The sequence below is a fragment of the Castanea sativa genome, chromosome 6, assembly GCF_040712315.1.
Source record: "Castanea sativa cultivar Marrone di Chiusa Pesio chromosome 6, ASM4071231v1".
In the NCBI taxonomy this organism is placed as follows: Eukaryota; Viridiplantae; Streptophyta; class Magnoliopsida; order Fagales; family Fagaceae; genus Castanea; species Castanea sativa.
In genome coordinates, this window is record NC_134018.1 from 56,016,315 (window position 1) to 56,032,412 (window position 16,098).

General features: G+C 35.3%; 1 protein-coding gene and 1 pseudogene across 1 annotated transcript; one reads left to right on the forward strand and one right to left on the reverse strand.

Annotated features, from left to right (window-relative positions):
- The first annotated feature begins 2,636 nt into the window (after window positions 1-2,636).
- Window positions 2,637-6,389, forward strand: LOC142640222 ((+)-neomenthol dehydrogenase-like; annotated as a pseudogene).
- A 1,374-nt stretch (window positions 6,390-7,763) lies between these two features.
- On the reverse strand, window positions 7,764-8,558 carry LOC142640223 (uncharacterized). The gene has a single exon (XM_075814302.1). The coding sequence runs from the start codon at window positions 8,556-8,558 to the stop codon at window positions 7,764-7,766; it is 795 nt and encodes a 264-aa protein (XP_075670417.1).
- Window positions 8,559-16,098: the final 7,540 nt, after the last annotated feature.

The following is a 16,098-nucleotide window of genomic DNA, read 5'->3' on the forward strand; positions in this document are numbered from 1 at the left end:
CCTACAATTAAATGGATTAAATTGATTTGGGCCTAAGATATTAAAATAATGAGATATATGCTACGAGATATAAAGCCCAAGTAAGGTGGCATAAGTAAAAATATGGGCCTTGATAACCCTAGGCTTTTTCCCTTTTAAGTTACGCGTGTATGTACATAATAGAGTTCTTTTTTGTTTCAGCCACAACACACGATTGAGTTTTTTTTCTTTTCTCCTCTGTGGCTGTGCATCAAAAATTTCAGGTATGGCTGTCTTGCTCTTCTTAAATTGTCATAAACTTAGACTATCATTATTCTAACAGAAAAGAGCTCCTATAATTGTATTATATTAGATAAGGATGGTCAATATGTGAGGAGACTTTGAAATTGAACCAAAGAGAGTGATAGGCTTGGACCTTGTCACCATGTTAAAGGGGAAAGGGTATGCATTCACACATAGCTTCCATTGTTGACCGAATGACCATCACCTTTTTATTATTGTCTAAACTAGTCCAACGGCATCAAGGGATCAATAGGCTACTAGAGTAATAATTTAAGGCTATTTTGGTGGCTTCCAATATTAGATTGAATATATATATATATATATATGATGATATTTTGCTATGAAGATTTAAAGTTTTTAAATCATTGTGCTAAAAAGCATCACAGCATCCAATTATAATTGATTTGCTAGCTTTGACAATACTTGCCGTGTCAATTAAGTCCACCAAGTCCTATACTTATGTTTATTCCCAGCATCAATTGGAAGTCTTAAGGCTTTAAGATTGCTTAGGTAAGAATATTACGTATAGCCATATGGTCCTCCATAGGCTTTAGGATTGATTTGTCAAAACTTTAAAATGTGACTTCTACTATTTGATTAATAGATATAAATATTAAAGCTTACGTAAATAAATGTAAAATTTTGGATATATTAGTATTTTCTAGGATAAAATTGTTTAAGTGTGAAAATAGATTTTTAAGAAGGAAATTGTGTATTGATGGACCTATCTTTGGTGTTGCTAGGATCTAATTCTACTAATTCATTGTGACTCAAGGGTGATTGATTCCTTTTATTGTTGCAACTAAGAGGTAAGTGGTGTTTGCTAATTTTGGAAGTTTTTTCAAACAATATTGATTAATTAAACTATTTTATATCAAAGGAATATGTTGTTATTCTACATATATAAATGGATATTTTATAATTGCTTGATGTGCACATTAATTATTCATTTTATGAAAAACTTGTGGGACAACCTAAATTTATTTAAATTTGTATGTATGAATATATCCTTATATTTTTTAGAATTATGAACAGATTATTTTTGTGAGCATCTTGAATGGATTATTTATGTGAGCATCTTGAATATGTTTTGAAAACCCATGGCAAGTCGTGATTAAAAGCTCAGTATTATATTAATCCTTAACAAGAGACAATTATATTGCAGCTAGTCCTTAGCAAGCCGGAGTTACGAAGGAAACTTCGAGCTCATATTGGTCATGGGTTGAGAACCTTTCAATCGGTACTAGTTGAATAAATGGGAATTCCCATATTTCTTTGATGAGAAATGTGAAAGGAAAAAATAAATAAATAAAATAAGAGAGCATTCCCCTTGGGAATGAAATTCTGCTATTTGTTCTTCCTTTTTTTATTCTCGCTTTCTTCTGAACCCTTATTTGTTTTTCGTAAAATAGGATTTGGCTCAGGATTGCCCATTTTTAATTCTAGGGTTTCTCTGAATTTGAAAGTTATCACTTGGTAAGTTTCCATACCAAGGCTCAATCCAATTAAGTCCGTAACCACAACTCATCCGCTGATTCTTCAACATCAGTCGGTTTAGACCTCCACTTAGTTTCACCCAAGCTTCATCCTGGTCATGGATAGATCACCCAGGTTCGGGTCCACGGTCCCAGAAAAGGGGACAATGCACATTTAATAGCTCCTTAGCAAAGGAGTATACTATTGAGGATTCAAAAAGGAAGTTCCTTAAGAAGGGAGTGCACCTTTAGGTTCCAAAGGAACCATCCTTAAGAAAGGGGATGAAAATGAGGTTCTAGTCCCAAAAAGGGGACAGCACAACCTTGTCGATGAGGTGTAAACGTTGATCACAAGAAAAACCTAAAAATTGTTTATATTGATAGTATTGATATATGTGTTATGATGGCTCACAATATAAAGATTTTTTTTTTCTTATAAGAAATATTTGATGATAAATATTGAAAAGGTACAAGTTATGAATTTGTTGTAGGAATTTTTTTTTTTGAAAGGTTGTTCCCACACCCCAATGTTAGTGAATTTCACTTCTTGAGTTGTCTCACCCCTCTATTTCCTCTTATAGATACTTTAGAGTGATTATTGGAGTAGAAATTTTTGGAAGTCAACAGTTGCGAAGTATTTTGTAGCACTGAAGATTTTATTATTTTTTTTATGGTATTAAATATTGTAATGGAGAATTATTTTGAGGATGTTTTATTTTGGTGGATTTAAACTTTGACATTTGTGATGAAATTTTAGGTTGATGGTTTCTTATATTTAATAATTTTTATAGATTTGTAAGATAGAATGAGACTTTTATTGGTTATGATTTTGGGGCCTTACGGATAGGAGGTGCCAAAAAGCTGATTGGGTAGCTGAGCATTTTAACCCAGTAAGACAGGATGCAAAATAAAGCAACAAGGTTGCCGATTGGGATTGTTTGTCGTTGGAGATTGGGTATGGTGCTTTTGCAATGTAGTGATATTCCCTATTGTTTGTGATCTATATTTGTAAATTCCTATATAATTCGAATGAATTGGTATTAGTATCGTCTTCAGAAACAAAGAGGTAGTCCTAAGGTCCTTCCATGGTGTCTCTATAGTCTATATACTAAATTTCCATCACATCTTCTAACCACAAACGTAACACCCATCTCTCTCTTTTTTGCATGTGATCATGTTGTTGTTGTTTTCAGGTTTGCAGTTGTTACAGGAGCAAATGAGGGGATGGGATTTGAAGCAGTTAGACAGTTGGCTCTAAATGGGTTCGTAGTGGTGCTAACAGGAAGAGATGAGAAGAAAGGTCTTGAAGCTCTTGGGAAACTGAAAGACTCTGCTTTCTCTGATCATGTGCTTTTTCATCAGCTTGACGTGGTTGACCCTGCCTCCATTACTTCTTTGGCAGATTTCGGCGAAAATAGCAAATTAGCCACTATTTTTCAACTATATAATTAGCAGTTCCTGTTTAGAAACTATATTTTTACTAGCATCTCGAGGCTAAAAGACTCGATTTTGCCTATGAATCGAGTCTTTGAAGGTCGATTTTTATAGTCTAATTTCATCTGATGTGACATATTTTCCACGTGGCGTCTAGTTGGAAATCGAGCATCTGAGACTCGATTTATATCTTTTATATATCCTCTTCTTTGTCCTTATTTTTTCTGGGTTTCATTCTCTTCTCACCTGATCTGCTTCTTTCTTCCTCTTCCACGCTGATCTGCCCAGCCACCGCCGACCCACGCGAACCCAGGCCGCCGCGCCTCAGGTCGCACGACCCAGCCCTCCGCGCCCAAGGTCGCGCGAACCTGGGGCACGGCGGCCTGGGTTGCGCCCCAGGTTGTGCGACCCAGGCCTCCGCGCCCCAGGTCACGCGAACCTGGGGCGCGGCGGCCTGGGTCGCGCCCAAGTTGTCGTGGATCTGGGGCAATGGTTTTTTTTTTTTTTTGTGCGTATTGGGTTCTGCGTGATCTTCCCATGGTGGTGATGAATTTTGATGGTTGTCATGATGAATTTTGATGGTTGTTGATGGTTGTCGTGTATTTCAGGAACAGATGGTAAAAGACTTAGATTTAATTTTTTTGGGTTTGTAAATCGAGTCTTTAAGACTCGATTTTCAAGTAGATCCCACGTGAAAAAAATGCCACATTAGACAGAATTAGACCATAGAAATCGAGCATTAAAGACTTGATTTATAGCCCCAAAATCGAGTCTTCTAGACTCGAGATGCTAGTAAAAAATATAGTTTGTAAACCTTAACTACTAATTATATTGTTTGAAAATTATTGCTATTTTACTATTTTCTCCGCAGATTTCATCAAAACCCAGTTCGGGAAACTTGATATCTTGGTATGATTCTAAGCTAATTTCTTTATAGATTTCTATCTCTTTAATTTGGATATCATTCATCTTGAAATTAATTCTCTTTGAACATAAACTTCCCATGTTATTGTGAAACAAAATTACTTAATTCCTTATAATGAAAAAATCAACTACAGTCTATTACCTCATATCTACTAGATATGATAGAGCTTGTGAGATTCATCATATTTTAATTCAGTGGATAATGTACAGTAGGGATAAGATTTAAGGACAAGATTGCCGTTAATTATATTCATTGATGTGATAACCTGACAGATTTAATAATGTTCCCTGTGTTCAAATCCAATTCTTGTTCGATGTAAACAAAATTAGTCATGTAGTGTTGAAACTATGTGCAGGTGAACAATGCAGGGATTGGTGGAGTCAAATTCGATTCTGATGGTGGGGTAAGTATTTTATGGATGATTTGTCTTTGAAGCAGAATATAGGTGGGTTTGAAATTCATTTATGCGCCTTTGGCAAAGAGTTTAATTTACAACAGTTGCAAGTGTCTTGTGCAGTTTGTTTTCACTTTTGACACCATAGTTGGACTTCTTCATGTAATTTACTTTGAGATCATTGTTAATTTAGAAATTAGAACTACCATAGGGTATTAACATAGGGAGTGGAGCATAATCAGATTGAGCAAAGAACTAACATTGGGAATGCTTCTATATCATTCATGTGATGCCAAAGACCATTAAGGAGGTTCAAAGAGAATAATCTTTCATACCCTTGTTGTTCCTTGGAAAAATTAGTATCTATAAGTGCTCTATTTTATAGCTTAACATGATGCCTATTAAGGCCAACAATCAAGATTATATTTGTTTGTTAGCCACTTAGGCCTTTTGATATTGGAGTAACTTCTCTTTTATGATCAAGGGTAGGATATTTGAGTTAAAGGTATGGTATTTTTCTTCCGTTTTGTATATTAAAGTTCAGTAGATTGTATCATTCTACCTTGGGCTTGGAAGTATTTGGTGATAGTTACCAAGTGGGTTGAGTTCTTTTTACTGCTACAGGAAGGAGATGAATTGTTCAGTGTAAATTGATTCAAACTTATGAGTTAGCAGAAGAATGCTTGAAAACTAACTACTATGGTGCTAAAAGAATGGCTGAAGTACTCATTCCTCTCCTCCAATTGTCAAATTCGCTGAGGATTATAAACGTTTCATCCTCCTCTGTTCAGCTAAAGGTATGGAAGTAACAAAATCCTTCTATAGAAATACATTGTCAGCACGTTCCTTGGTAAGAAACTTGGTTGAGTTTGACACTAGTTTGGTAGGTTTGAAACTCAGGCAAGTTAGCCATAGAGCAGATGAGTCGATTTGAAGGTTAGACTGGCTTAAAATGAGTGAGATACGAAACAAATTTATATCAACTCCTCTCATTAGTTGATCAAGCTGAGCCAACCAAGCCAAATCATTGCTAATGACTTCAATTTAGAACAATGACAGAAGTGACACATTTTTCCACTTTCTATCACTCTTTGGCTTGGACAACTTCTCTTGAGAAACAAGTGAGAGAGAGAGAGAGAGAGAGAGAGAGAGAGAGAGAGAGAGAGATAATATCAGCAGAAAATGCCCTTCCCATTAAACATTGGATGACCCTGCTTGTTTTCCTTAGTTGATTATGGAACACTTTCCAACAGTTTATTGTTATTGAGGTCTTCTTCTAAAATGGTTAGGAATCTTATTATACATTATTTTTCCCATCTTGTTCACTCCAGCAGAGACTAAGATCTTGTATCCATATTGAATTTGTAATTGTATTCCAAGAAAGAATTTACCTTAGTTTTTATTGTCAAACAACATTTTTAAATATTTCTTGTCATGTTTCAGAACATCCCAAATGAATGGGCTAAAAGAGTGCTATGTGTTGATGAAAACCTTACGGAAAAGAAAGTGGATGAAGTATTAGAGGATTTTCTAAAGGATTATAAAGAAGGTTCACTGGAAGTCAGAGGCTGGCCTACTTTTCTTTCTGCCTATACAGTCTCAAAAGCAGCCGTGAATGCCTACACAAAAATTATAGCCAAAAAGTACTCTAGCTTCTGCATCAATTGTGTCTGCCCTGGCTTTTTCAAAACAGATATAAATCGCAACACTGGCATCTTACCTGTTGAAGAAGGTGCTGCAAGTCCTGTGAGATTAGCACTGCTGCCTAATGGTGGTCCTTCTGGCCTCTTATTTGTTCGGCAAGAAATGTCTCCTTTTTGATCGAAGACAACCCATTCATTTGGATGGATTATAAAACCACATGGATTGTAATTTTTGAATTTAAGTGTGTTTTCTCTAATTTACATAGGACCTTGATGGTGAACTTAATAACACCAGTTTGGGATTTTGATGCTAGAATATAAGCTAGTAACTTTTTATGTCATGTGAAATATATGGTTTGCACAATGCAATCTAACTAATGGTCAACTTTCTTGAAGTACTAATAATTTTGCACATATAGTGAGGGAAAAATTGAAGAAACAAACTTAGCATTTGAGTATACTTAGAAAAGGGAGATATCAAGATAATTTCTTGTATACCATTTGTTAGGTTCTAAGACTTTAGGAACTAAATATATTAGAACTTCAATTTATTATGTATTGGCAAACCATGATCGAAACTTAGAGTTTAGATTTAGACTGCTCAAAGTGTGTTTATTTGTAAAGTTGGAATCGAGTGATTGCAGGATTTATTGGTCTAAATCTGCAAGGCTCGATCGATCGAACCTCGTGTAGATTAATTTTTTGCAGATTTTTTCAACTCAGTCCAAGCTTATGTGACATGTAGAGTTTTATGTTTTACTCCCAAGTATAAAAGGAAAAATCCTAGCCACATTTTAGAAGTATTTGATGTGTTGTGTGTTGAATCTCTTGTGAGATCTAGAGGTGTTTATCTTAATACACACTTAGGGTTATCAAGATCAAGATTCATGTCAAAAGCTTGGTGATCGTTTCAATTGTTGCTTAAAGAACTTAAAGAAAGTCACAATTAGGAGAATTGGTGGTTGTTGTGGATCAAAGAAAGAAGTAGTCTGTGGACTCGGAGTTATCATGTGATCGTGGAAGTAAGTTTTCTATTCGAGGTAGTAATAAGATGTTAGTGGTCTAAGTTTTATTGTAAAAACTTCAATTCTTTCAGAGTGGATCTGCTTTACCTTGATAATAGTTAGGTTAAATCCTCCCTAGATTTTTAACTGGTTTGGTTTTCCTAGATCATCAGATCTTTGTGTTCTTTATATATTCTGCTGCTTTATTATTTATGGTTATTTGTGCTAAACCTAATCTTGAATAATAATCTTGTTAATCAACTTAGTATAATATTAGGTTAAGCATATTGTTTTAAGTGGGTCTAAAAATGTATAAGTGGTATCAGAGCAGGTTAGCTCTTGTATTAGATCCTTTGATCTAAGAGTTGATCCTTAACCCCTATTGTCATAGAACACAGTCACTCTCTTGTGATCCCAACTCACTTTGATGGGAACAATTATGCCTATTGGAAAGTAAGGATGAAAGCATTCCTAAAATCAATTGATGAGAAAGTCTAGAACTCTGTTGAATACAGATGGGAGAAACCAGTTACTCCTGTAAGCAAGTGGTCAACTTCTCAAAAAGAAGCAGCCGCTTTTTTTTTTTTTTTTTGAGAAGCCACCCTCACAGAAAGAGGGGGGAGAATATCAATGAAAAATTTCAGAGAGGTACACAGCTTTCACCCCTGGAGGAACATCCTCCATCCAGGATTGGAAAAGAGAAAAATTACATGCCATTCTAGCCATGCCGTGGGCAACTCTATTGCCCTGCCTATGGGTATGACTAAAAATTACATTTTCAAGCGTTGAAGACAACCTCTTAATATCCTTGATAATGTGCCCGAAGCTGGAAGAAAAAAGATCATCATTGGTAAGAGCATGGATAGCAATCTTTGAGTCTCCTTCCACTATTAGCTTGGAAAAGCCTAGATCCTTTGCAAAACAGAGGGCACTCCGGGCTGCCAACACTTCCACCATCTCTACTGATGTAGGCAGTGGAATGGGTTGTGTAAAAGCAGCCATAACTAGACCCAAGTCGTTTCGAATTATCGCTCCCAAGCCTGCAGAGCTGGAGGCAGCGAAAGTGGCTCCATCAAAGTTGATTTTCACCCAATTAGTTGGAAGAGGCAGCCATTTAATGTCTTTTGGGAGAAGGGGGGCTTTTGGGGGGTTTAGGGAGGACTGATGGAATTCCTGGAGATTGACCGAAGCTAGCTGGTTGATCAAGCCCAGAGGGGGAACATCATCACCAACACGGAGTTTGTTGCGCCTAGTCCAAATCTGGGTAACTGTCATAGCAAGCAAGTCCACTAGATTACTCCTCTCCGAGCACAGTTTCAACACATCAAGAAAACATGTCGCCTTACCCGCTTCGCTAATCAACCAGCCAAAGTTAACACTCCAAACCTGCATTAGGGAGGGACAAGACCAAATCGCATGCATTGTGGTTTCTGGTTCTAGGCCGTAACTTGAGCATGTTGCATCAACTAAGATTTTCCTTTTCCTGAGATTTGCCTTCGATGGTATTGAGTCCGTGCTCGCTCTCCAAATTAGAGTCTTAACTCTGTTAGGAACTCTCAATTTTCAAATGCCCTTCCAAAGCTGCTTGGTAGTGAGCAGCCGCTTTTAGTAGCAAAGCAATGAATGCTATTTTTAATGTTGTTTCTATGGAGGAATTCAAGAGAATCTTTAATGTTGAAATTGCTCATACTGTATAGAATATTCTCCAAACTGTGCATGAAGGCACAAAGGCAGTTAAGATTAATGAACTGCAATAGTTAACTACTAGATTTGAAAGTATTAGAATGTCCAATGATGAATGTTTTGATGAATTCTATGCTAAACTGAATGATATTGTTAACCTTGCTTATAATTTGGGTGAAATTTATGATTAACCTAAAATTGTTGGGAAGATACTTAGATCATTGACTGAGGACTTTAGACCCAAAGTGACTACCATTACTGAAAGTAAGAATGTGGACTCCATCCCCGTTGATGAACTTGTAGGATCACTCCAGTCCTATGAGTTAGACCTACCCAAAACAAATAAATCCAAATCAATGGCTCTTAAGTCAGTTGATGATGTTGATGCAAATGGATTTGATGATGAACTCTCTTCTACAGAGATTGCTTATCTTGTCAAGAACTTTAGAAACTTTCTTAGGAATAACAACAGAAGGGCAAGAGATAAAAACAATGCTGAACCTAGGAATTTTAAGAGGAATGAACCTACTAAAGTGAACAATATTGATAAATCTAAAGAGAAAGTAGATCAACCCTCTAATAATTCTTTGAGACAACAATGGATATGGTCGTATGAAATTAGAATGTCCTACATTCTTGAGATCAAAGGGTAAAGCTATGGCTGTAACCCTTAATGATGATGAAGTTTCTGATCATGAGTCCGGTAGTGATAATGATGGAAACTTCATTGCTTTCACAGCTACTACTGTAGCTGATGAAAGTGTGTTGTGGTTGAAGAAAACCCTTCTGATGGGGAACTCTCTGAATGTGCTGATTTGCAAGAAACTTGCAAGAAGCTTACAATAAGCTATGCAAAGTTACTGCAAAGGATGCAATGAATGTTGATTTAGGTTTAAAGAAAATTGCTTCTCTTGAACTTGATAAGAAAGATTTTTTGTTGAAATTGCTTGATGCTAGTACTTTAATTGATAAAGTGAAGACTGAGAACATGATGTTGCTTGATAATATTAAGAAATTAGAACTAGAATTATCTGTTGTTAGATAACTGACTAATAGGTTTGCTAGTTCTAAACTTGATCACATGTTGAGTGTTCAGAAGTCAGCTTTAGACAAAACTGGTTTAGGTTTTGAAGAAAGCATCTCGATGTTTGGAAATCATTCCACAAATTCTGTTCATTCTTCTAAGCCTCCAAAGAGTGAGATTATCAAACCAATAGAAGTTACACCACTTCCTAGGAAGATTAGGGTTGATCTTAAAGAGACTAAGCCTAAAACTCCCAACCCCCCTAAGGATAAGTTGCATGATAAACCTGTGTGGGTTTGTTATTTTTGTGGAAAAATTGGACGTATTCGTCCAAATTGTTTCAAGTTGCAAGCAGCAATGCGAGCAAATAAGTCAAAAGTACATGTGCCTTAAGCAAAAGATCCTATAGTACTTATTGGTGAATTGGAAAAGGTTTTAAACCTTTATACCAATCCTGAAGTTGCTCAGAATTCTCATGTGAAAAAAACTCCAATCTAGAGTTGCATCTAAAAAGTTTTAGATGCAAAAGGCTCAATCTAATTGAGTTCTTTTGACATGGTCCTTGTACTTCATCTCTCTATTCTTTGTGATCATTTTCTTTTCTTGTTTTGTTTTCCTTTTTGCTTTTAGGAATTGCATTGCATTACATTCATGCATTTCGTAATAGGTTTTTTTTTTTTGTTCAAAAATAAAATAAAAAATAAAAAAAAGGAAGGAAAAATGTGTTTTGTATTATTTTTCTTAGATTTATAATCAAGGTTGGTCGTATTATCTTTACATAACATGCTTGTGTACATTGTTTAGCTTGGATGAACTTATTTTATTGCACTTTGTTAGTTTTAGCTATGTAGTGCATGTTGTGTGAGAGTTGTTTATAGTTCCTGATCACTTGATCTTAATTTCGAAGTCACATGCTTTTGATTGTTTGGACTAAAACTTAATGAGAAAAGCATAAATAACCATCTTACCACTGTTTACTAGCCAATCATGAACACCTTAGTGCATATCATAAGATTTTATGCTCGAGAAAGTGTAGCATATGCACAAAAAGAATATAAGGTGTAGCCTCAGATTATTGCTAAAATTGGTGTGTACATTATCTGGCCAAATAAATAATTTCAAATGAAATAAAATTGGTGTGTACATTATGAGGCAATACAAGAAACTTCCATGATTGCAAGCTTATTTTTTAGGAGATGTGAGAGTTATATGATGCAACTCTTTAGGTGATAGTCTCTTTCAAACTTATGTGATGAATTCTGTAGAAATTGTAATTGATTATTAACTACATATCACCTCACATGTATTTCAAGCTATTGCTAGTTGCACACGCTTCACAAGTTATTCTTTATTAAACATAGTACATGAAGTTGTGTGTTAATTCAGATTGGCCATCCAAGATTTATTTTCCTTGATTTTGATGTAAAATATGTTTAATCTTTGAGTTTTTGAGGGCAAATAAGTTGAAAAACTTGTTTTTGGAAGGTCTGGGTAGAATTCTAATGTTTTTGAAATTTTTTTAATCTCATACTCATGCATTTCATTCATGAAACACTATGCTTTGAGGAGATTCTGCATTAAAGTGCTTTGTTTTTCAAAAATTTGAGTTTTCCAAATTTTCGATCGATCAAATCTTTCTCTCGACCGATCAAAAATGCAATAAAAATTTAGGTTTGAATCTGCCTAGCTCGATCGCTGCTTGATTGATGCTGGATTGATCGAATATGTTTTTCGATCGATCGAGGCTTATTTTCGACTAATCGAAATTCAATCAGAAGGTGTTTTAAAAGAAGCTTTTCTCACATGTTCTTCACACTTTTCAAATCTTTTCAAATGCTTTTTCACAGTTCTCCCTTGATTGATTGAATCTAAGCCAATTTTGTCGTTTTCTTCCTAAAATTTCTCAAGTGTTTTTGTCTTCAAGTGCAGGTAAGACCTAAATACCCTTCTTTTTCATTAAAATCACAATTTTCATACATTTTTCATTGGAATTTTCGAACAAAAGAGATTAGGGATTTTTGATTTTTCAATTCGTTTTTGTTCCTAAATGGTATAAACTTGATTCCCATGCATTAATTTGATTAGTTTTGTGATTTGGAAAAAATTGAAATTTCTAGGGCTTGAAACTTTAAGAAATTGGGAATTTTGTTCAATTGGGCTAAAATTAATGAAATTGACTTGTGTTATTAATTGATTATGTCATTATATGATGTTATCTAACTAGTGTAATGATAAATTGATCAATTTGTTGGGTTTTTTGAAATGAGTTTTTTCAAGATTTGGGGTTTTTGCTCTAAACCTCTAGGTTCAAGTCAATTGATGTGTTACGAAGTAAAATTGAACAAATTTTAATGCATTAGAGCATGCATCATATGTGCATTCCTTACATGCATCATATAAATTGTAATTTGTTAAGTTTTTTGCGCTCTAACCCGTTCTAATGCAGTTTGCCCTTGTGTTTCTTTCTTTGTTTATGTTTTCTTTTCATTCTACTTCCTTAGCATCATGGTTAGGAAAACTAGAGCAAATAAGAAAACCTCCTCTTCCTCTACCCCTGTTTTTGAGAGTGATAGATTTCGATTTGAGAAAAACCAAGAGAATTATGAGAAACTCGATATCTTTAGATCGGTGTGGGCTGGGCGTAAAGTGATCCTAGATGAGTTAGATTCTAAGATACGTAGGAATTTTGAGAGTCAGGGTTGGTTACCTCTTATGGACATTGAGCACCCTCTTCTTGCTGCCTTGATTAGGGAGTTTTATTCGAACCTCTCTGTCCATTCCGATGATTCCAACACTCAATATGTGATGAGTTGGATAAGGGGTGAAGAGTATGTCATTACAACTCAAATAGTGGCCACTGCTACCTTTGGTACGATAGCCAGTCTATCCTTACTTCGAGGTCCTTCTTCCTGATGAGATTATGTCTCACACCACCAGTACTTCCATTAGATGGGGTTCCGATGCTCGTATCACTACTCATGAGCTTACTCAGCTCAATTATCTATTTTTCCAGATTGCTTGTCATTCTATTTGGCCTATCTCTCATTTGCATACCATTTCTATTGAGAGATGTGCATTTTTGTATGCCCTTATGACTGATGCTCCTATGAGTTTTTCTACTCTTTTCATTCGATCTCTAGTTGAGGTTCATAAGAGTAGTTCTAAATCACATGGTCTTTTCTTTCCAGTCTTTATTCATAGGATTCTCTTACATTTGGGTTTAGAGGATTTTCCCATGTCTGAGCCTGTACATATTATAGCTCCTATAGGTGCCACATTTCTTCAGTAAAAAGCAGCTCAAATGATAGCTAGCTCTAAACGCCCTAGAGTCGAATGTTTTATAGGTGCATCTCGGCCTCCTACATCTGGTGACCTCACTGCTGAGGAGTATGTCGATCCTACCGCCGCTGTTGATCCTCTACCTTCTTCTTCTAGTGATGCTTCTATACGAAGTTTACTGGATACTGTGATGACCGTCCAGGCAGCTTATGGACAGATTTTGGTAGATGTGCTTACTGAGCTTTAGGCTTTACGAGCAGATTTGGCGAGTAGTAGACATTCCACTCCACCTCCACCTTTTGATGATGAGTTCTGAATGCCCTTTGACAATTTGGTCACAAAAAGGGGGAGTATATATGCATGTTGATATGGGGAGTTTTGAGTTTTTGTTGATAGGGGGGTTGTTTTTGTTTTGGAGCTAGATTGTATTTAGGTGCTTCTTTGCTGTATTTCTTTTTATTTGGCTCATGATGTATTTTTTTTTTATGGGTTGTATATGTTAGGGGGAGATACTTTGTTTTATATTTCTTTTTTTTGTTTTTTGTTTCACATATGATACATTGGTTATTGATTTATATTATGAGGTTATTCATGGTATATGTCTTTTATTTTATGTGTTGTGAAATCAAGAATTTATTTTGTTTTACTTGTATTTTTCACACATGCATTTATGTGTTTGTTGAGTGTTTCAGGAATATACAGGTTTATTCAATCGTGGCTGCTGTCTACATTGGCAATTGATAGATAATAGTTAAGTTGAATTGTTTTTGGGCATTTTAATTTTTAATGGGTTGTTTTGTAACTTTTAGCATTTCAGTTTTGTGATGTGTTTTGTCAGAGATTGCCAAATGGGGAGTTTGTTAGGTTCTAAGACTTTAAGAATTAAATGTATTAGAACTTCAATTTGTAATGTATTGGCAAACCATGATCAAAACTTAGAGTTTAGATTTAAACTCCTCAAAGTGTGTTTATTTGTAAAGTTGGAATCGAGTGATTGCAGGATTTATTGGTCTAAATCTGCAAGGCTCGATTGATTGAAAATTAGGCTCGATTGATCAAACCTCGTGCAAATTAATTTTTTGTAGATTTTTCCAACTTAGCCCAAACCCATGTGACGTGTAGGGTTTTATGTTTTACTCTAAGTATAAAAGGAAAAACCCTAGCCACGTTTTAGAAGCCTTTGATGTGCTGTGTGTTGAATCTCTTGTGAGATCTAGAGGTGTTTACCTTCATACACACTTAGGGTTATCAAGATCAAGATTCATGTTAAAAGCCTGGTGATCGTTTCAATTGCTGCGTAAAGAACTTAAAGAAAGTCACAAGTAGGAGAACTTGTGGTTGCTGTGGATCAAAGAAAGAAGTAGTCTGTGAACTCGGAGATATCATGTGGTCAAGGTAGCAAGTTTTTTATTCGAGGTAGCAATAGGATGTTAGTGATCTAAATTCTATTGTAAAAACTTCAATTTTTTTATAGTTGATCTGTTTTACCTTGAGGAAAGCTAGGTTAAATCATCCCTAGGATTTTTGCCAATTTAGTTTTCCTGGGTCATCAGATCTTTGTGTTCTTTATATATTCTACTGCTTTATTATTTATGGTTATTTGTGCTAAACCTAATCTTGAATAACAATCTTGTTAATCAACTTAGTATAATATTAGGTTAAGCATATTGTTTTAAAGGGTCTAAAAACGTACACCATTGTTCTTCTTCTTTTGAGAGAAGCATATTGTTGTTTTCAATGGTGTTTACACTCAACAAAAATAAATATTAAGGAAGAAAAAGAAAAAGAAAGAAAGAGGTTTCCTGTTTCATGGTGAAAGGGAGCTAATATTATCTTTTAGAGAGAGAGAGAGAGAGAGAGAGAGAGAGATGAGATGAGACTTTGAGAGAAACGAATTAGTAATGTCTTTTGTGTCCATTTGGCATTCATGTAGAAAATAGAGTTATAACTATTAGAGTTTTTGCGATAAAGAGCTTCAATGGTAAAGTTCTTAACTATTTTTTGCGTTTTTTTTTTTTTTTTGAAATAACTATTTTTAGTGTTGGGCCTGTTGGCAAATCATAGTGAATAATGAATAATGTTTACATTCTTGGCATTGGCATGCATGAGCTTATCCTTATAAGCTCCTAAATATTCAACTAACCTTAAAGTTGTTTTTTAGTGTTAAAAAGTCCTTAAAAAGCACTTTTTTAGTGGGTCAGAGCACTATATAATTGCAAAACACACAAACACTTTGAATCGGTAGCCATACCTGCCTATGAAAGTGATAGGCAGCTTACAGTAGTAAAGTCTTTGAATGATTCTTTGGCTTTTGTTGTGTTTCTCTTGAATTGTCTCCCGTATGACCCTATCCAATAGTCAATCCGCTAGAAGGAATCGAAAATGACTGGTAGCTTGGAATACAATGCAATGTACCTTTGGCTTCTCAACTTGGAATGCATCAAATATTTTTGGGATCATGATCTTCCAGATATAAGTTCTTTTCAAACGTATTTATTCCGGGATCAGACAAATAGTTGATTTTTTTGCCAATTGTGATGGTCTGAAAAATCAGTGTGATACAATGATGAGTGTGGCTCTGCAAACTTGACAATTCAAAAGAAGAAAGTGTTCAAGGAGTTCCCTTGATAATTTCTGCAATAGCTAAATCTAGAATTAATTACCCCCAAATGAAAACAACAAAATTGTTGGAGGTGGCTCATTTTTGTTAATCTGCCACTGAGTTGGGAGCCCTTTGGGTGTTGTAAAAGAGTGGAGTGGCATGAGTGGAGTGGAGCACAGCAAGCTTGCACTGATACCATATGTTGTTCAACAGTAGAAACAAAAGTAAATCAACAAATGCAAATAGTAAACATAAGAATTTATGTGATTTGATAAATTGCCTGCATCCGCAAGCAACGACAATGAGAAAAAGTCTTACTATAAGGAGTAGAACGTAGAAGAAGCATTCTTTTTTATATAATTTTTTTGAGTAGA

Excerpts from the sequence above, each read along its gene's own strand:
- LOC142640223 (XM_075814302.1), bottom strand. The coding sequence starts at position 8,558 with ATGCATGCGATTTGGTCTTGTCCCTCCCTAATGCAGGTTTGGAGTGTT.